Source organism: Rissa tridactyla, chromosome 21 (genome assembly GCF_028500815.1).
Source record: "Rissa tridactyla isolate bRisTri1 chromosome 21, bRisTri1.patW.cur.20221130, whole genome shotgun sequence".
NCBI classification, from domain to species: Eukaryota; Metazoa; Chordata; class Aves; order Charadriiformes; family Laridae; genus Rissa; species Rissa tridactyla.
Window position 1 is genome coordinate 1,107,075 of NC_071486.1, and position 21,382 is coordinate 1,128,456.

At 51.6% G+C, this 21,382-nt stretch overlaps 1 protein-coding gene across 1 annotated transcript in view; it reads right to left on the reverse strand.

The window, feature by feature from the left end:
- PKP1 (plakophilin 1) overlaps positions 1 to 11,474 on the reverse strand; it is a 42,600-nt gene extending 31,126 nt beyond the window's left edge. The window contains exons 1-2 of the mRNA XM_054181456.1: positions 11,273 to 11,474; positions 3,954 to 4,054 (exon numbers count right to left, since the gene is read on the reverse strand). Of these exons, the coding sequence (XP_054037431.1) occupies positions 3,954 to 4,054; positions 11,273 to 11,474 (303 nt within the window). The remainder of the gene's footprint in view (positions 1 to 3,953; positions 4,055 to 11,272) is intronic.
- Between the last annotated feature and the right edge of the window lie 9,908 nt (positions 11,475 to 21,382).

Here is a 21,382-nt window from a genome sequence, read left to right on the forward strand (position 1 = left end):
AAAACAGACCTGGGACCTCCCCTGACTCTCTATCAGGGATGGAGCTGCCAACCCAGTAGACCCAGGCAAGAACAGTGTTGCTACAGGTGGGAATTAAGCCTCGGAGGGTCTTTGCTGACAGCATGGATCCTGGCTCCACGTAGTGCCTTCCCTTGGTGTTCAGCATTGGGCTGTGCATCTCCAAAGCTGCAACCCATGGGCCACTGGACTGTGACAGTTGTTTTGAGCCCAGTGCTGAACACATCCCGTTTTGGGGTGGTGTTGAGGTGTCAAAGGTGCAGCTCATGCTGAGACTTCTCCTGCCGTGACTGCGCTGCTCTAGGTGCCCGGTTTAGCTTACTCAAACCTCCCTCAGGTTTGCCTGTGTAAATTGTGGTCACCACTGTACCTTCTGTGGGACCTCAGGCACTGCTCAGGCCTTACATCAGGACACAGCACAGCCAGCTCCTATGGTTGGATGGCTTTGGGAGCTGGTGGCGACTCATAACGCACATGGTCAGTAGGGTGACAAACGTCTCTACGGTCTTCTGGGCTCGAGAGCACCTGGGTTGAACAGCCGCTAACACAGAGAGGTTTGCAGCCACTAATGTGCCCATTACTGCATCCCACTGCGGTCACTGTGCAAATGGGACTGGGGATTTCTTCCCTGGAGGCCCTGACAACCCCCGACACATGCGCCAAGGAAACACCGCAGCCAAGTGCAAACCCACGGCCCTCAGAGTGCCTGTTTGTGGAGGGTCCCACTGATTTCAGTGTCACCTACACTGATAACGGGTAGGTACTCATTGCAATGCTAGTTACAGTGATGCTACAAACAAGCCACTCCACAAGAGGAATAAACAGAAAATAGTATTTAATAATGGGAAAATCAAAGAGTTTAGCCAGAAGTGTTGACTGATCTCTTTCTCCAGATCTATCATTTCCTTTGCTCTAATATTTGAACACCAGTATCATAAGGTAAGGAAGAAAACTCAGCAGCAAAAAGCTTGAGATTTCCAGGGAGACACAAAAGAAGACAAGAGGAGGAAGTCAGGACTAATAGTTTTTAAGAGCAGTGGGTGAGGCAGGATACCTCCTGTCATTTAGAGTCACCTTCTAAGGCAATGTCTTGGATTAAGGCAATGTAAGAGCAATGTCTAAGTTGTAGGTGCTGTGGAGCAGCAACATAGACGTGGATTGCCCGTTACACCTTTTAACTCTAGGATTAAGAGTAGGTAATTTTCCTGAATACTACACCGGGTCATTTCCCTGAAATATCTGAATTTCCCTGTGCGTCTCAAAGGACTTTGCGACTTCTCAGAAACATTCCCAGCACCAGCTCCAGCTGGAAAGAAGTCCAGCAATTTTACCTTTACAAATAGATTTGCTTTATCATTGTTTTCATGCCTTACAACCCAGGCATGACAAATAGGAAACATTTTTTAGAATGCCTAGAACCTGTGCAGACTTCCAACAGCTCAAAAGACAAAAGTCAAAGTTAACGCAAGCTGGAAGCTGCAAGCTGGATGTGTGTGAACCTTTAATGCTTTTCTGGAAGAAGCAAAATGGAGGAGGTTCCTCAGTGTGGTCGGGGAGTGTGATGTCTGTTAAGCTTGTTAAGCAGATTTAGGCTTGAGGTTATATGTTCCAATGTGCCAATGGCACTTGGGACTCATCGCCCCTAACTGCAGTCATCTACCTGTTAGGTGACTGCTCCAGTCCAGCTCCCTGTGGAAGGAGATAGGCATCCAGAGGGGCTGATTCATCCTGACCTGACAGATCTCCAAGATAGAGGAGATGAATCACCTCCTCGTACCTCTCTCTCTGTTGGCTATGGGAGGAGCCTAGACAGCTTGTTAGGACTAAATGGCTGATTTTCAGATAGACACAGTTAGGTAAGACAAATTTTGCCGTGAATGCTTCACAACTCCCAGTCCCTTTTTCTAAAGGAGCCCAGGCCCTGAAGACCTTTATCAAAGATTTCTAGAATGAAAGGCTTGTAAGACACTTAGGTTTGGAAAAAGACCTTCCCTCATTGGTAAACGCAGAAAAAAAAGCCACGACTTCAGAGAAAGGCCATCACCTTCAGAAGTCCATGGTGAACCAGAAGTGACTGAACTGTTATGTCTACGGTACTCTATGGTATCCAACGGAGGCCCTGATCTTCATAATCATCTTGTAAGCTGTTCACCAGAACACCAAAGTCGCTGGACTGAAATCCCCAGCAGTCAGTGGCATTTCTAACTCCCTAGTAATTGTCCAGGTGTTGTGATGATTGGGAAGAAGATCAGGAATGAACAAAGTTAAACAATAATCCTCACACCAGCCACACTACCTGCAGTACCACCTTGCTAGCATGAGCACGAGCTGGAGGGGCAACTGCAGAACCAGGGCTTAGCTTCCTCTCTCTTTAACAAAAAGAAAACCAGCTAGAAACTACTAGAATGGCTGGAACAGAGCAGTTTTCATCAGACAAAGCACAAAAAACTCCCTTCAGGAATCACAATTGACAAACACCAATATATCATCGAACAAAACATCACAGTGACTTGGGTTATGAAGCTCAGGGACTCCACCTCTGGCTCAGGAGTCCCTCAGTTGCACATTTCTGATGGCCACAAAAACACTCTGGGATATATCACTGCCTGCTTACCATGCTTAGTCCCTTCTGCAGGGGCCCGTCACTGTCTTAGTGATGGAGAAAGGACACTTGGCTGGATGGGCCTCTGCTCTGACCCGTCATATCACCCTTTTGGACTTAGACCAGGCAGAAAAACCACCCTCTGGGATTTAACCAGGGCAGCAAAGGACATTGAAAGGAGTCAACAGACAGTCTGTAAATAAAAATTTCAAAGACATGCCAGTGCTCCCAGTCCTTCCTACTGAACATGCAGTAGGCAGCAAACCCAGTGACGCAAACCCAGCAAGTGACATTGCTGCCTTGAAGCAAGCATGCTACACCAAGGCCATTAAGAAAGACAGCAGATAAATCTTCTGAAGCTGAGGAATGCTGATGTTATGAACCAGCAAAGGATCTGGCAACTACCAGGAAAAGCTTCAAGCCTCTGTCTGTGTGCTTGAAGACAACAGAAGCACTTTTCCTGGTTCAAACCTTTGATGGTTGACAGGGAGCTGCTTTACAGTCGCAGAGCTGTTGAAAGGAGCCCTTTCTTTTTCCCGTATTCAAATCCCAGATCTGTGAATTGCTCCTTTCTGCTTTATAGCTGAAGAAAACCCAGGAAGAACAGAATACCGGTCTGAGGTGGAGGGGGCAACACGAGCACAAGTTGTCCCAGTAGACGATGGAGTGTTTTGGAGTGATTCCCAGTGTACCAAGAGTCTGTCACCAAGGACAAGACCAGGACCTCTGTGGGATGTGTAAACTCAGATTGCACAAAGACAAGGGCTATCTCACCTGTGCTGTTTCTGGCAATCTGTAGTATTTTCTATGGAAATCACTACGGGAGAAGTGGACCACCTCTTTTCCAAGCCCAGTGAATACCTGAAAATGGTCTGCACTAGTACTGAGATTGGGAATAGCTAACTGGTTATAATGCAAATCCCCTGACCATCACCACTCAACCACATACATTAATGTTCACAGAGAAGTTTTGGTCCATGTTCCAGGTGAGCAATGGATGTGCTCCAAACTTCAACTGAGTCGTAAGAGTCTGAACCCACGACTGACCCTTCAGACAGCTTCAAACCTCTTGTGCGTGTGGATATTAATCCACAAAACCAAACTGAATCTTGTCCACACTAAAACCCTGAAGTGCGTACGTCATAGACAGAGGGTCCTTGACCATCCTCTTCCGTTGCATTGAATTACTTCTAAGACAGCCATAGCCACGCATAATCTCTCAGGCAAGTTCCTGAAGGGCTATGACCTTGCAACATGAGCTCCTGCTAGAGGGTGCTTCTGCACAGGTTACCTCAAGAGTATGCCACAGTTCCCAGATAAAAGAGTATCTTACCGGATATCCCCAGCTGCTGTTTCCTGTTTGGGTTTTGGCATAATAGCTGCCCCGGGATGTCCCGTAGCCATAACCATCAGCTAAACCATCGTACATGGAACCTGTAAATGGAAAAGACACAGTCAGCAGGAGAAAGCAGTCCCAGCAGACACCCCTTCAGACCATAGCGCTCTTTTTGCAAGTGAATTTAATTACTGAAGAACAGCGGAGCTAGAAACATTAGCAGGAATGTTGGAAAGACAAGTAGCAAGTCGAGCCCTTGCCATTGCAGGCAACTCATAGAAGTTCATTTCAGAAGAGCTCTGGGAAACTCCAGCCCTCAGACCAATAAGCAACAGCCTGAGGTTTTCAGCACAAAAGACCAAGTGCCATAAGAGCTACCGTGGACGAGAGCAGACAGGGTCAGAGACTAGGCCAATGTCGTAGGTCTTTGCTACAGGAGAACTGGATGACATTTTGTGCTACTACATCCTGGAAGGTCTGAACCTGGAACATACTTCCCTTATTCTGACTTGGAGGTAAATAAAATTTGGCTTTTCTCTGAAATCAAAACTGACCCCCGACTCTTTTGCCAGTCTGGCTTTTCTGGTCTGAATACTAACAACTGCACCAGCACACGCAGCCTGAGCAGGCTTGCTAAATTCAATAAATAGTAAATAACCAACATGATGGGTAAATGATGACCAAGTCAATTTAACACCCGGGGGTCTGAAATAGTCAAACACTAAACACCTGATTGCACTGCCGTCAATTTCAATCTCCAGTCTCTAAAAGATCACTCTGTCTATTTGTACTTTCTTTCCCTGAAAACGTATTAAGCTCCATCATTATTTTTGGGGTGCTGGGGAGATATGTGAAACTAAATCACAGACACCTTTTGTATATCACGGATACCTTTTGCAAATATCTTGAATCAGGAGGAACGCGTCTGCCATTTCTACTATTTCTCAGTGCTTTATTCAGAGTGTTTGGAGTTACCTATCCCAGGCCTACTAAAAGCCCTTCCACCAGTGGTCCTTGGCAGTGCAATCTTAGGATCCCTCTTAGAAGCATTTTACTCAACGCTACATTCATCACTACAAGAAAAAATGAAGCAAGTCATCCTCTTTCCATGCTGGAATTCCCTTAACCCCCTTCAGATGGTCCAAAAGAGGGTAACGTCATTTAAGTTTTGTTTTCAAAAGTGCTCAATAATTGTGGCATCCCAAGTCCCGTTATGAGGAAGTGCAAACCCTACACTCCAATTAACTTCCAGGGGAAGTTCTGAATGTCTAACAAAGTACAAAATCAGGACTTACCTGTCCTAAGTTATGCACCTAAACTGGTGGGTAATGTCAGAAATATCCTAATCTCTCTGATTGTTTGATAAGACTCATCTCTTAGATAAACTGGATAAGCTCGACCACAAAGGCCCTGAAGTCACTCAGGTCTTCTACAGCCACCGATCCTTGGAGTAAGTCTAGCTTATTGCCTTGCCTGAGGCATCCAGAACCTGTTATGGTGATTTGGTTCGTGGCTAAAAATTCTTGCATTTTCTCAGGAAGATGATTCCTGTAGATGAGGTATAAATAATGAGATTCGCTTTCTATTGTCAACACGAGAGGAGCAAGACTGCATGGATGGCAGCATCTGAAGAACATCACTGAATGCAGAATAAGCAACTAGAGAGTAGTGTTACAGACATACACTTGTGCAGAAAACCACAGGATCTCATTTTCCATAAAGCCTATAGACTTGGTGGGCATTGCTCCCTATTAATATCTCTCCAGCCCTGATTGCTTCGTATTTATTAAGTTCCACAGAACCTGATGACAATGCAAGGAAACAGCCATCGACATGCAACAGCAGATACGATTCAGCTGCATCCTTCACCTTGTGCTTCCCTCCCCATCCTGGGATGTCCCAGAAACTCCAGACCAGGGCATGAGCGTTGGGCTTCATCAAAATTAAGGCATGGCTTGAAATCGTAAAGTTTGGGCCAGGTGATTTACCAGAGGGCAGTTAGCTGATAACAACAGTTCTGAGCACAAAGATAAAGCAATCCCATGATAACAGTTTCCCGGGAATTCCTTCTTGCAATCACCCTCTTGTTCTGTGCAAACATCGTGTAACTGCAGGCGGGAGCACCTGGCCGCGTTTTCCTGACACTCTGAGTGAGCAGTTGGAATAAAGGGTTTCTGGGCATGACTCACAGGTTAATCTGACCGGTCCTCCCTGGGGACCATGCTTTTCCTTTCAGGATCCATTCTTGCCTTGCACTGCACTAAAGACTTCGGGGTTGAGCAAGGAGACACCAAAGATAAGCTGATTTAGGCACATCTCTAATTTTCTTGTATAAATTCACTGCTACATGGCCAAATTCAAGAGACCAGGCAGTGTGTGCAAGTTTATGTTCTTGAGTTGTTGAAGAGTTGCATTCACCTCCAAGAACTTGTATATAAGAGCTTATAAATATATAATTATATATAACCTCAAATGTTCAAGGCATTTTGAAGCTGCCTTGCTGGTTGGAGAAGGTGCTTCTCCTGCCACCACGCAACTGTGATTTACTGCTTGGGGAGCTCAGTCAGAAGGCCAGGAAGAACCTGGGGATTTTCTGATGGAGGTGGCTAAAGAAAATACCATCTTTGTTCAGTCCTGTAAGTTTAGACCCTTCTCTGCCTGGTTCATCTTGAGAACCAGCTTGGAGGTGTATCGCCAGCCCTCGGGGCGAGGAAGGATATCCCCCTTTTCAACTACCTCAAGGGTAAAGACCACACAAACTGGTCACAGGTCGCAAGAATCTGGGGTAAAAACACACTATCTCCTGAAAAAAACCCACATTTTGCTAGGCGGTGGAAATGCTCTTTGGGGAAGTTGCCTCCCTGTTGCTTTTTTTCTAGCTATGTCCATATGTCTGTGTCCCATTTGTTGTCATCCAAGCAGCTGTTTAGGTCTCCGAAGTGCCCATTTGCACTTGGACAAACGCAGAGCCAATTAAAACCACTGTATCAGCAGTAGATAACAGATGGGACAGAGGCAGAAAAGACACGGATGGGAATCATTCAGGTGAAGCACCGTCTCCCGGCGACCATGGTTGTGGGCAGAAAATACCCCTGAGGGCTGCTCAGATGCCAGCTGGGCTGTCATAGGGACCCCTCTCTCCCACCCCCAAATTGTCCTTCCCCCAAGGCATTTCCACCAAAACTTGGTCAATGTAGAATCTCATTTCACTCCAGTGGGACGGTTCATGAGGGTAAAAACTAACTACAACAGGCAAAGACTGCAAGATCTTGCACTTAACCACTGTGAGCCCCACTACATGCTCACCTTGCCCTCATTCTCCTCTCTATAACCATAATCGATCACTGGAGAGCAAACGGAGACTTCCATCTAAACCAATATATCTGTGCTTGACGAGTCATTGGACAAACACAGAGCCAAGCTTGACGAGTTATTTACTTTCTTCAAAGGCAACTTTACACCCCTTGAAGCTAAGAGACAGACAGTAAGGAGAAGAATTGTGTTAAACGCGCCATTTTTCAAGCACGCCAGTGAAAGGCTTCAGCCGGACACATAAAGCTAACAGGGAGCATTGTGGAAATGGATGCATGTTAATAAATATTAATCTGTGGCGGGGAAAGGCAAGACAAGAACCAGTCACTGGTAGTGCAGGCTAGACAAGTTAAGTAATAAACCATGCACAGCTTTAAAACAATAAGGATGATTAAACATAGGAAAAACGTAGTACGAGAAGAGGGCCTGTGGGAGGCACAACGCAAAGCCTGGGTGCCTCCAAGCAGAGAAGAGTTAGTGAAATCCCAGAAGGTCAGATTCTTGCAGGAATGACCAAACTCCATTCCTGCCTTCTGGCCTACGAGCTAAAGGGTTCCAGAATTTTTTCTATACCAGTAATCTAAGGTTTGTGGAAGAGTGGGTGGCTTCCACTGAATCATCTCATGCGGGGCGAAGGTTACAGAAGTCTTCAAAAGACTTACTAGCCCCAAAATCTCCTCTTCCCTTCACATCAGAGTAATGGACGCATTAGAGCTAGGTGGGATCCCATCAGAACTAGGTGGGATCCCATTAGAGATACGTGGGATTCCTCCCCTCTCAGCCACAGCCGGCATAGCAAACCTCTAAATGACAGCTCAGCCGCGAGACAGTTGGATACGACACTCCCCGGTTGGGTTTCCTCAAATCTTTGCTCCCTGCTATACCCTGCCAGCCAGGGACGAGTCATTGGCAAAACTTTTCTTTAGGCAGAGGACTTTGCAGACTGGCGCTGGTGGCTACAAGGAGCTGGTTCGGCTTGGCCTGGCCTTTTCTCCTGCCATGCCACTGGAATGAATTTTCCCTGGAAATTTGCATTATTTGCAAATTCCGAGGGAGCCATCCGGTTAGCTATTGCCATGGTGAGAAGGGCAGATATGCCCTAGGGCAGACCCCACAGACCCAAAACTCTGCACCCGTCCTTGGAAACACCCGCAGCTGCTGTGCTGAAAAAAGGTCCCACGGCGGGTGCAGGGTCATGCTGCTTGCAACTGGTTTCTGCTCACTGCCCTACCCCAGCGCATGCCAGTTTGAGCCCAGATGGATCACCTTGCCCTGCTGTGGCTTGTGCACACGTTGGGTGGCACCAGACCTTCGGATCTGCTGGACTCCAAGTAACCAACTAATTTTATGTAGCCATCAATTAGCAGGACATTGAGGGAACGCCTCTTGGCCCTCTAAAGAAACTCCAGTTATAGGATACAACAACGCCCACCCCTGCGACATGCAAGAGGGGTCCATGTCCATGCTCCCCGTCCTACATACACGGGCACATGCGTTCCTGGAGCTGGGGAAGCTCTGAGCTGCACTTCAGCTCCTGCTCAAACCACAGATCAAAATGCAGCAACAGAAGCTGGACCTGGACCAAGACCTAACCAGACACGCGCAGGAAACCGTCTGGGTGCAGAGGGAACAAAGCACTCGAACGTTTATCAAGGGGCTTTGTGAATTCCCCAGCCTGGGTTTGCCTTTGAGGAGCATCTCTGAGAAATCACGGGGGGATGCAGGTCGCTGATGCTGGAGGAGCATTCGAACAGGCAGACATCCATGCCTGACAGCCTGTTTGTAGGAAACATTAATGCTTCTCATTAAGTCTGCTCAGCTAATCTTTGGACTAACAGCAGTAAAAAATCAACGCAACGCTTGCCCTTGAAAGTTCAGTCTGACAGCCCAGCCCAGAAGAAAAGCCCAAGAATAACTTCTTGCTCTTCTGGGATTCCCTCCAGAAATGCACTGAGAGAGCAGCCGCCGGGGTGAATCGTCAGGACCTTCGTGCTGGCCAACCTCCCCCCGGTGGGAGCGGGACGGCATCGGCCCCGTGTTTGGAGGCAGCTCCTGGGAGCTGGATGTGACTCAGCTTCCCTGGGACACAGAAACCAGAGCTGCACATCTCCACGCAATTCCCATTCCCAGACATTCCCAAAAGTGTCTGGAGGAGGGGTTTAGCTTCAGCCTGTCGAGCTGAGACGGGCAGCTTGGAATTTACTTTTTTTTTTTCCCTTTCCCAGAGGTTTCGCCTGGGCTCCTCTCCAAGAGGAATAATCCCCCTCTGCCTTCCTTCTGTCCTGCCTCTGGGTGGGAGACATGTCTGCCCGCTTCTCCTTGAAATGCCCCTCCACTGGAAAGAGAGGCTGGCAGTGCCCCAGTCCCCATCCAGACCCTCTCGTCCTGCTTTGTATTTAATTTTGTCAGGTCTGGCACCGTAAGACCTCAGGTAATAAACCCTCCTGAGATAGGGTTTCTCTCATCGCCTTCCATTTTGGCGGCAGAATCTCCTCACCCCGTCCCCAACCCATCCCTTGGAGTCTATGTCCACAAACACGCAAAAAAAGGAGAAAGCAGAGATTTGTTCCCGGCGGTGCCCATCGCAGGTCACTGCACACACACACCATCCACCGCGAAGCTGCTCTGTGCCCTCCGTTGCAGCCACTGCAGTGTGTACAGCCAGGATGGCTCCTACGGGAGCACCACCTCCACTCCTTCGCCTGGCACCTAGTGCCACTCGGCTTCTCCTGGTAAACCAGCCCAAAATGTGTGTCTGGACCAAGACACCTCACCAGCGCTGGATTCAGCCTCACGATCCAGCTTGGGAAAGCTGCCGGACGAGCCACGGTCCCTGCAAGAGGTGGCAGAGGCTGGCCCAGCTCACCCAGCTTTCCCGCAAACAGCCCTCTACACGCAGCTCCGGACATGGCTGAAGGGTTCAGTCCCAGCCCTGGCACCCCCCTCTCCCGCAAGGCCTCGGGCTTCGCCTCTTCCTGATGAACTCAGCCGGGCCGGGGAGCTCCCAGCAGCTGCTGGCGAAGGCACGTCCGAGAGCCAGGAGGTTTCGTGCTGAGGCTGTCACAACCCTCTGCGTTCGCAGCTCCCAGCTGGGGAAACCTGGGGTTTACCTCCAAATCACCTTTCTCCAGATGCAAGGACGGCAAAGAAAACCATTGCCAAGCCTTGGCCCAAAGATGAAGGTATTCCAGTAGGAAACCTGTCTCCAGGACTCAGCTGGTTGCTTGCTTTCTATGGCACAGACTGCATGGAGGTGGACTGGCTGCCCAGACCCCTACATCCCTTTCTACCCATCTGAAAAACAGAGGGGGCTGCGGAGCATCCCCACCGAACCACCGCAAGACACTGTGGTAAGAAAAGGACATCTCTCCTCCTAACTCATCTCCTTCCTACCACTCACACTGGGAGGTCCCGGAGGCTCCCACACTTCTCAGGAGACATGTTGGGAGCTTCAGAGGTGAATCCAAAGCTCCGGTTTGTGTGCTGTGTGTAGGCAGAGCTCTCCGCTCTCCACCTGCCGCGACGCTCAGGAGGCAGCCAAGCCCCCAGCTTGTGGCCGGCTCCCACCCCATGGCATGGAGGAAGAGCATCGCTGTGAGCTTTGGCCATCCGCAGGAGGGGACGGGTCTGGTGGAGGATTCCAACCACGGGGGCACTCACAGAGGAAGGATTTGCCAAGGTTAGGCAGCTACTCCAGCTTTAGAGCCAGGGAACAAATGGTTAGTTGCACCACACTGAAATGTCCAAGCGCCTCAGGGATGTGGAGCAGTGCAGCGCTCCCGGGAGATCAGCTCCACCGGGGGGAGTCGATGCATCCAGCTCCACCTCTTGTCCTAACTCTTCCATCCAGTGCAAGAGACCTCGGCATCCCCTGCCCGGGGTAACCCACAAGAGACACGAACCGGTCTGTCCCCCATGAACAAAACCCCACAAAAGCACCCCACAGCATCTGCTCTGTCCCCAGAGGGGACGCCCTTGCCATCCAGAGCGCGGTGGGATTTTACCTCGGTTGGAGTGGCCCACGCTCGACGACACAGACGACTTTTGCTTCTGCCGCTTCACCGTCATCATCACTTGCTCTTGGACCCGCTGTTTTCCCGTGCCCTTCGTTTTCAGCTTGTGGTCCGAGGGCAGAGCCAGCGTGGAGCTGGCCTGGTCTTGGAAACACTCATACGCCAGCGCCGTTTTCAGCGGAGAGTGAAGCATGGCTGCGAGCAGACCGTGGGGCTGGGGGGGAGAGGGGTCTGCACTTCACCTGACCGCGCACCACGCAAGGCGACAGCAAACGCGTCTCGTGCTGGGGTTAATCTCCCGAACCCCTCCTTGCCATACGTCCCCCGGCCGAGGGTGTCTCAGGGCTCCTGCTCCCGGCTCGGCTCCCCGGCGTGTGAGCAGGCACACCCTCTGCCAGACTGGATATACAGCCCTGCCTGCACACACCCACGCGCTCCCCGCCGCGGCTCGCTCGCAGCCCCCGCGCCGCCGCTGCAGGGCACGCGGCTCCCCGCTGCCCTCGCCCCAAACCTGCCTCCCCCAAAACGGACGGGCGGAGGGGGACACGCAGGCCCTGCTGGGGAGCGGGCCAGGCTGGGAGCCAGAGGGCTGGGGATGGACATCGCCATCCCCCTCACCATGGAGGGCTCATGGGTGGGGCTTTGTGGATCTGGGTAGGAAATGGTGCTCTTTGGCAGCCGGAGGGCTGGAGAATCTCCCACACAGCCTGCTCATCTTGTGTTTTATTATTTCCCTTGGTCTCAACTGGATCAAAATGGTGTCTCGGTGCCAAGAGCCTGGGGGTGCCCCTGCTAGTAGGAGGCAGCATTGCACAGGCCATGGGTCAGAGGAGCAACGCTGCCCGCAGCACCCATCCCTGCTGAGGGTCCAGCCTCCGTCCCCCCAGGATGCTCCCGAGTCAATGTGTCCCATTTGCAGAAAGCTCCCTCTGCCCGCACAGGTTGCAACCCCCCCCCGGTGGGCCCAGGACTGCAGGGTCACCTGCAGAGCCCCTAAAGCAGGGGTCATGGAGGGTCCTGCTGACTGCAGTGTGCTGCTGTGTTCATGGGGGTGACACCTCTTCCCAAATTTCTGCAGGGATAACCCTATGGAGGAATCAGAGCAGCCGCCAGGCAAAGAGTTGGGGTGACCTTTGCAAGTGACTTGGGGTAGCACAGAGAAAAATAGGACTTCTTAGCAAGCAGAACACAAGATAAAATGGCTGTGCAAGAAACGACATGCCAGGTTATGAATTTGAGCGGAGAATTTTCTCCCTGCCAAGCCACACTGCAGCAACTCGTCCGCAGAGAACCGAACACCTCGCTGCTGGTGTGACCAGTTTCAGGTCACAGCAAGCGCTGACAAAGCTCCTGCCAAGCCACAAGAGGCTGATACAGGAGAAGAGGCACAAACCCCATCAAGGAGGGAGGCCGAGGGGACAGTGCCCAGGGCAGAGGCTTCCTGGGCCCCCCAGGACCAGGTCCTGGGTGCCTACGCCAGCACGCAGCCCGGAGAAGGGCCAGGAGGAGCAGGCTCCTCCGCACTGCCGGGTGGAGGGTGCTGTAGCAGAGAGGACTTGTGGGGTTTCTCTCTGGTGGGAATCATCAGTGCCCGGGGTCTGGCTGCCCGCAGGCCTGGTGCTTTCAGCTCACAGGTGCTGGGTCCCTCCTTGAAAGCAGCGGGATAACACTATTTCATTGCCATTCATCAGGTTTTGTGTTTCCCTGTTGGCTTGTGAGCACACAGGTGACGTATCTCCTATTTCATAGGAACAAGAGCAGTGTCAGAAAGCACAGGGCATCCTCCTGGGGAGGATGAACGTCGTGTACCTTCCTCTTCTGGTGTTCCAGGATGCTCCTCCAGTGGAACCCAACAGCAGAAACCCAAGCTTTGTCAATGAGACACAGGACTAGAGCAACCAGAGGCTAATTACCTCCGGTCCCCTCTCCCCACATTTCCTGACACCTCACCCAAGGGACGCAGCGGCTTCACTCTGCTCCATCATCCCAACAGCCTGGACACTTAGACCATGCCCAAGCAAGACCAGGCAGGATGAGGGGTCAGTGCTGCCCCAGACTGGATGGCTGATGCCCGGAGAGATGGAGGAAGATTTTCTTCTCCTCCCGTGCATTTCACAGGCCGGGGATAAGACCGTGTGCTTCCAGCCCAGGTAGGGAACAGCAAAGCAATACCTGGGTGTTGTTTTCCTCTGTCCTACTTGTTTCTCCTGAAAGCTTGTTATCGATGCCAAGCGATGTTTTCACAAATCAATGACAGGCTGTCAGCGTCAGGTGGCTTCTGCACAACAAAGTGGCCAGCTCTTGCAAACCTGTAATGTCATTTCCCCCACGGCAAGGAACAGCCCTCACCCTGTCCCCGCACGGGAGAGCCGAGTGTTTATCACATCCCGTCATTCGCTGGCGGATAATACGAATGCTACGCGCTGGCATCTGCCCTCTTTCATAACTCGCCCAAAATGCTGAGCTGGGCTGTGGGGCTGAGGACAGGGAGCTTAGAGAAGCTTTCAAGAAACAATAGTTTCTTCGGGCAAGTTTGCACGGTCTAGCCCAAGGGAGGGAATCTCCCGGCTTTCTGCAAGACTCCAAGCCCGCCTCTAAAAGAGCAAAATCTACTTAAATAAAGGAGTTCATCGCACCTCTATGCAAACTGCTGTTTCTGCTCTGAATCACGGGCTGGGGATGCTTACCTAGCAGGGCACGGGGAGTGTCATCCCCAGCCGGCCCAGCGCAGCACCCGCGCAGCACCGGCATCTGCCAGCGCCCGGAGCAAATTCCCTGTCTGCCTTTCTGTCTGGAGCTGGCGGGCAGCAGCGGGGGAAGGCTGAACGGGCAGCAAAACCTGCGCCGAATTCGGGGTGCGATCGGCGCGAGATTGGAGGGTTAAAAATAAAATAAAATAAATAGGTAACCGGTGATTTGAGGGAGAGGGGGGCCTTCGCTGCGGTCCGACGGCTGCATGTGCGCGCACCGAGCATCGCATGGCAATGCCGTGAATCACCGCTCCGCACCCCACACAGGGACACACCTTGTGCATCTGGCCTCTTCAAAGCATTTTTGTACGAGTTCCTGGGATTCCTGCCAACGCGCTGATTGCAATCAAAGGGCTCGCTGGCCCAATACTGCTCCCAGAGCGGTGCAGGGTTTGCTGTTCAAACTTGTCAGGCGCTCCTGAGCTGAAAGTGTCTACGGATGGCTGCAAAATCTGCCGGGGGAAAATAGTTGTTCCCCAAAATTGGTGGCAGGGAGTACTGCTGGGGGGGGGTTTTAGCACCTAGGGTTCCTTCTTCCTCAGGGCGGGTGGTCACCAGGAGGACAGAGGTAAGGGTGCTGGGGATTTTTTGTATTTCCCAGGATAATGGCATTTTCTGAGGAGTGACTCAGCCTCGCCCCAGCACGGCTGAGACTTCCCAGAGCCTGGCAAGGTTTCTCCAGGAGGAAACCTGCTCTTCAGATTTGCAAAGCCTTAGTTTCACTCAGCCGCTCATGAAAGGCTTGCTTTCTTCTGTGGGACCAGAAAGCACCACGGGAACAGGGCAGGTGGAGAGCTCAGATCCAACAGGGTAACCAGGATCCAGCTGAAAGCGAGCATGGAGCTGCCAAGTTGAGGAAAGCCTGCCGAGACATGCGGACAGGTTGTTCTTGAGCAAAACCGTCCTTCGACTCCTCGCACACGTGTGGCACTGAGATGTTTTCGGGGTGGTGCTGTGGGAGGACGAGAAGGCAGCAGCGCTGGGCAGATCGTGGGCTGGCCCTTGGCAAAGCCAGTAGACTTCCCCAAGCCACAGAGGTCTCCCGTGGTGGATGGGAGCTTGGGTGAGGAAAGTAAGGAAATCCCTCATTTCTCCAAGTAAAGGAAAGACAGCTCACATAGAGCAGCTGCGAGACTACACGCAGCAAGATGAAATCCTTGCGTAATGGAGATAAAGTACCTGGGAACAATGTTAACACCTCATTAAGGTGTGTCCTAACAGAAACACAGAATAATTTAGACAGGAAGGGACTGACCCTCTGCCCAAAGCAGGGACAGATTTGCTGAACCAGGTGGGACCCAGTTGCTCCAGACCTTGTCCAGTTGAGGTTTGATGGAGATCCCACAGCCTCTCCGGCCTCACTCCTCATGCTGAATTTTTTTTTCCAGGTAGCTAAGAGGAATTTTCCACATCCCAGCTTGTTCCAGTTGCCTCTCCCCATGCACCTCAGAAGATCTGGCTCCATCTTCTCTGCATCCTTCAGTTAATTAGCAGCAGAGAATTCCAAGATCCCTCCAAACTTTCCCTTCTTCAATCTGAACAAACCCAGTTCTCCTTGCCTTTCCTTGTGTGTCCTGTGCTCCACTCCTGATCATCTTGGGGCTGGAGAGCAGGCCAAGCCCTTGTGCTTGTCAGTTGGACCTCCTTGGGCTCAGGTCTCTGTGCTTTGCTGCCGCTGCTTGTGGTGGATGGCACATCTAATGCACACATTGGACGTCAAGCCGGGTAGGACTTCTGTGGGCTGGAGACCACCCTTAAAGCTCTGTGCAGGAACCTGGAGGTGCCTGATAGCAGGTCCAGACTCAGCACTATCAAGGCTGAGGGTACAAGGTGCTGCTTCTGCCCTCCACTGTGCTTGGACATCCCCTGCCAAACAGTCACATCCCAGGTCCCACCTTTGATGAGCAACAACATCGCAACTCTGAAGTGCTTACAGTTCAGAGGGCTGTGCAGGCTTGTCAGCAGATAAAAAGTGGCATGCCTTGGTCAGCAGGTCACTCTGGAAACAAGCACCAGGAGTGGCCATGCAGCTGCCAGGGAAGGGCAGGCTCCAGGGAGGTGCCCTGGGAGCGAAGGATGGTGACGGAGAAAGAAGGAGCCCTGCTTCCACTCCAGGAGAAGGCCATCAAGTTGGCCAATCCAACCAGTTTTCATCTCCTAGTGTCCCCAGCTCGCTTGAGGAGCCTCTACGAAATCACTCAAGGAGCTGCTGATGTCCACCCATCTCTACCCAGTACTCTCTGGCAGGGCAATGTCCAGTTCAGGGTGAGCTCAGTCTGTAGAAGTCTTTCCACCCATCTCTGTGAAGGAGATGCACTGTGGGGGAGATGCTTCACACCAAGACTTACCCTCCTTGCTATGGTCCTTGCCCGGCAGCCCAAGGGCAAAGCTTGTGAGAGTGTTTGTGTGAGTCTGGGACAACGACCTCCTTTGCAGACTGAGTCCCAGGAGACTGCATGGAGATCCCAGCTCAGGATCTCTGGAGCTGGCCTTCTCCCAAGGACTTCCCTGGTGTTGGTGCACCTCAGTGGCAGGTTGTTATATCTGCTGGAGAGGACACGTGGGAGGGGATGGGTGCAATGAGGAACTCCTTGTGCTCACAGCACTTACCTTTGGTGGTGTTGCAGCCTGTTCTTGGAGACCAGTTACCTGGGGTTGCTCTAAGAGGCTTCCCTTCAAAGTGGGCAACGCTGTTGAGACAACCATGGGAGGTTTGTCTACATGACTGTATCATGCTACTGCCCACCACGTCCAGCCATGTGCACTCAGGGTTGGGATCTCGTGGCTGCCTGTGAGGATGTGCCAGCCCCTCAGCCAGGTTGCCTTCCTGCTACAAGCTGCCAAGTGACAGTGAATCCTGCTTGACCATACCCGGAAGACCTGACAGCCCTCTGTGCTAGAGACATTCTCCCTAGCTTCTTTTACCTGCTCCATTTCTCTAGGTCTTGAGGACCACCCAAGGACCTGACCAGTGCTCTCTTGCCTCTAGATGTGTAATGGGTTGAAGAATCCCCCTCTTCATGCCGTGCATGTCTGGCAAGTCTAGAGGGAGCTGGCTGTCAGTGGAGGCAGTGCTTGAGGATGGCTGGGGTTGGAATAACTGCACTCAGATGTAGGAGAAGAGCCCACACTGCCATGAAAAAATGCAGAGAGAGCCTGAGTATGTTTCAGAGGCCCCATGGGGTGCATGAATGTTGCCTGGATGGTGCCCTCTAAACACAGTCAAGTCAGGTCCTGCCAGGTGCATCTCCTGCTTCCAGGAGCTGTTGGAGGGAGGGCCGGGGTGAAGGGCACTGTGTCCAGAGGTGATGCTGCCAGGCCCAGGAGCATACGAACACACCGCGCAGAAAGTCAAGGAGAGGACTTGAGCATGTGCTCAACATAAGTCAAGACATAGTTCAGGGAGGTGACTACAACCAAAGAGGTGTGAATGGTCTCCTGCGGATGGGGACACAGGTGGAGACGGGTAAGGAGACAGACATCTCAACCAGGATGGTACCTGTACTCCTCATCTTCCCATGCCCATTGCAATCTGGACCAGCTCTGAAACGCTGCAGGGAAGGGAGAGCTTGTTCCCACCGTGGAAGGTGCAGAGACAACAGGGCCAAATTTAGAAAGGGAGCGAGTGTGTAAATGGCACAAGGATGCCTTCGATTCCATGGCATTGTGAAATCCCCCACATGGCTGGTGGGGGAGGAAACCTCGCGGACCAGTTTATGTAATGATTTAGCAACATATCCCAGTGTGACACGACTCGTTAAAGCAGCCTCTGGCGAGGGGAGCGGGAAGAGGGAGGTGATCACACCACAGTCCCCTGGGACAGATGGGGAACACGGGGTGCGACCTGGAGTGGAGGAGGGCTGTGAGCGTCACATGGACCGTGACCCACGTCATGGCAAACGTTGGCTTCTCCACTGGGTTACGCACAGCCACGTGTCCACACCATGTCTGGCAGCACCATCGCTCCATCACTGCAGGCTCTGCAGGGAGGTGGAGATGCTCCTGGCACCAGCAGGGCCTTTTCCCTTCCCTCCAGAGCACCATTTCAGTGCAGGGCTTTGGGACAGGGTTTTATTTCTCCGCACACCATGCAGTAGGGAGTCCCATAAGGGTTTCCTCCTAGTTTAAGCACAAAGACACTATTTGACGTTGGCATGGTTGCCCTCTCATGGGGAAGATCAGAGCAGCCCAAGTACTGGGATCACCAGTTTGTGGTGATGACATCTCACTACCTGTCCTCCAGGCCCGGCCTCTTGCCTACCTGAACTCTGGGAGGGTTTGTCTTCAACTGTCAACGTTGTTGAGTCCTCTCCAGATGAAGACACTGGGCTGACCCCATGTGTGCAGTGTCCTGCAGCATCAATCCCATTGGTATCTGACGCCAGCACCACTCAGAAGTTGCCCACTGGGATCTGTGGTGGATGACAGTGTCCTTCATCAGTACCATCGAAGCCACACTCATCCCCTCCTTTGGAAAGGAAAGTGTCTGCTGGAGGAGTTTGCCTCCCCATCCTCCTTGAAGCCTTTCCATCCTGCATTTGGGAATGCTCTGATGTCTGTACAGCACCTAATTCCTCCCTGGTGAGAGATGCACCAGGCCATGCTGATGGAGACTCTCCTCCACCTACACAAGGGGCTGTGACATCCCCTCTGGAGTCCTTGGAGAAGCCTCAGCTGCTATGAGGAGTCCTGGCCAAGGAGGAGAAGAGAAGACAATTGAGAAGAGGACACAGGCTCCCAAGTTACTCCCAAGCACTGTGTTCCCATTGGGGAAGGCTCTGGGATGGCACTGACTGTGGTAGCACATCTCTGCTCCACGCTGGGAACGCTCACCAGTTGGGAGACACATGGAGCAGAGTTGACCCATGGGACACCTCCTTCATCCCTCCCCATCCCAACGGCCCAGAGGTCCTGTGGTGCCAGGGTCCAGCACAAGGAGCCAAAGTGGGGTGGGGGGATGAAGAGGGCACATGGACATCAAACGTGGGGCAGAGGCGGTCCTCACAGGACATTATTTACTCACCTGGCATCCACTGCAGGGTGCAGGGGGGAACTTTGATGATGATAATAATTATCCCAGTCCTAAAGGATGAACCAGATAACCGAGAAGTTCATTTTCTTTTCCAAATAAATTATGAAACCCTGTTGAATAAAAACTACTATACCCAATCAATAGGTTTATGTGTCATACTACTAATATTATTTCTTAAGGATATTGTTTATTTTAATAGCAAAATCTAACACCAGCTTTCAGAGATAATATTTGAGGCTAATCTGAATATGTCATGCACAGACTATCTGTTTCACTCGTGTCTGCTCCCCAGGAAGAGTCAATGCTGAGATGGGTTTTCAAGATGGGCAGGTATTTGCATGTTCACCTTCAGACTAAACAGGGAAAAACAGATTTTCAGAGACAATTTATGGCCGGGCACATGAACAGCCTTCAGGTAACAGCGCTCGAGAGGAGGCAAGGAGCTTCCTTGACATTCAAGGGGATGTTCAACCATTTGAGTTGTACCGGCACACTTGGTGCTGGCCCTTGTATGGCCTCTAAGACCCTTTTGCCAGGTCTCTTCTTGCGAAATCCCCTCTCTATTGGAAATATGGTGGAGTGCCAGGCTAAATTTTTGCACTCCCGTCGATGTGTGCAGAGGGGAAGCCGAGCTGCTCCGTGAAGCAGAGCGTTGCCGGTCCAGCCCCTCTCCCCGCAGCAGGGGAGCGAGCACGGCTGCCCCACCACCAGGACAGCCTGACCTGGCTCCGACACCCAGCCCAGAGAGCTCGGGGCAGAGGAGTGTGCACCTCCCCTCGGCTTTGGTTTAAGGACGCAATTTATTCCGCCTCCCGGGTAGTTGGCTGGGCTCCTGCTCCACATCCCGGCAGCCCCAGGCACCACGGAAGGACTTGTTGACACCGGCTGGCAAGTCCAAAGTGGAGTCAGGGGCAGAAATGGCACTTGGCCCTCAGGTGGGGCCTGATCTCTTGACCATGACACAAAATCAAGGAGGACAACAGGAGGCTCGTCCTCCAGAGCGCATCCCTCACCTCCTGCCGTGCTGCTGGAGTACAGCACACACCCATCCCTGTTTTACAATGGAAACAACTAACCAAGTCACGCGTGCAGGAATGTCCTACACACGACATGCCCTGGTGCAGAGAAAGCAGGCTGTGGTTTTTTGCGCCACCTCCTCCTACCATTTCCAAGGCTGCCAAAGCCCAAGCAAGATATGTCATTGTCAAGGGCCATCTCCCCTTTCCAAGTCTGTAGGATGCAAGCGATCACGTGTGCGTGTGCGTCACGGCCCTTCACTGGGGGAAAATCATAGAAAGATGTAGGTTGGAAGTGACTTTGAGAGGTGCTGAGTCAAAGCAGGGCTCGCTGCAAAGCCAGCTCAGGTTGCTCCAGCCCTTCCCCAGCTGAGTTTTGAATATCCTCAAAAGAAGCTGCCATCCCAGGGCTGCACGTCTCCCACAGGAAAAAGCAGCTGGGCACAGTGTCACTGGTCCTTTTTTGGTGCACTTTGGTGGACCTGGCCCTTCCTGCTGTGGTGGAGGAAGGCTGCTGGGTAAGCCCACCAGCTTCTGCCTCTCCAGGCAGAAGGCACCACCTCCTTCAGCCTCCCCACAGTGGTGTGCTCAGCCCCAACCACCTTCCCTGACGAGGGAAAAAATGGGTTTTTAAGCAAGTAGACCAGCAACCTCATGAACTTACAGAGAGTTTCAGTGCACGGACTACGGATGAACACTCTGCAACCAAACTGGCCAAATATAGTCATTTTTAACTACGGCCATTCATAACACCTCAGGAACTGCAAACATCCCCATGAAAGGGTAGGAATGGGTAGTCTGGCACCTAAAAAGTGGCTAACACCGGGGTCTACGGTGTTTGTTTTCCATTTCTGCAAAACTCAACGCTAATGATCTGCAGAGTAGGCTCACCACTTCTGTGACACCAGAAAGCAATTTCTCTTTTCTTTAAAGACACGGTAACTGCCAAGGTTGAAATATGCATATAATTCCATAAAAATTAAATCATTAAGGACTGCTCAACTGCTTAGCAATGACTGAAAAAAAAAAAATCTTACCTTGCTTCTGTAGATCAAAGTGCCTCGTCTTCCTCTTGTAATAAAAACAGTCTGAAATTTTATACAAATGTTTGATCTAGAAGACCAGAAAGGATGCTCCAGCTGTTATTAAGTGGCAGCTGCCCTGAGTAATTTTTCACCTTGGATTTGAGTTGATTTGGCAAAATAAAATAAAATTAGGATCCTTCTGTGCAGAAAGGTGTTTCAAGATAAATTTCCTAGACAGGTCTACGCCATATTCTACTTGAGGCCTCATCTCCTGGCAA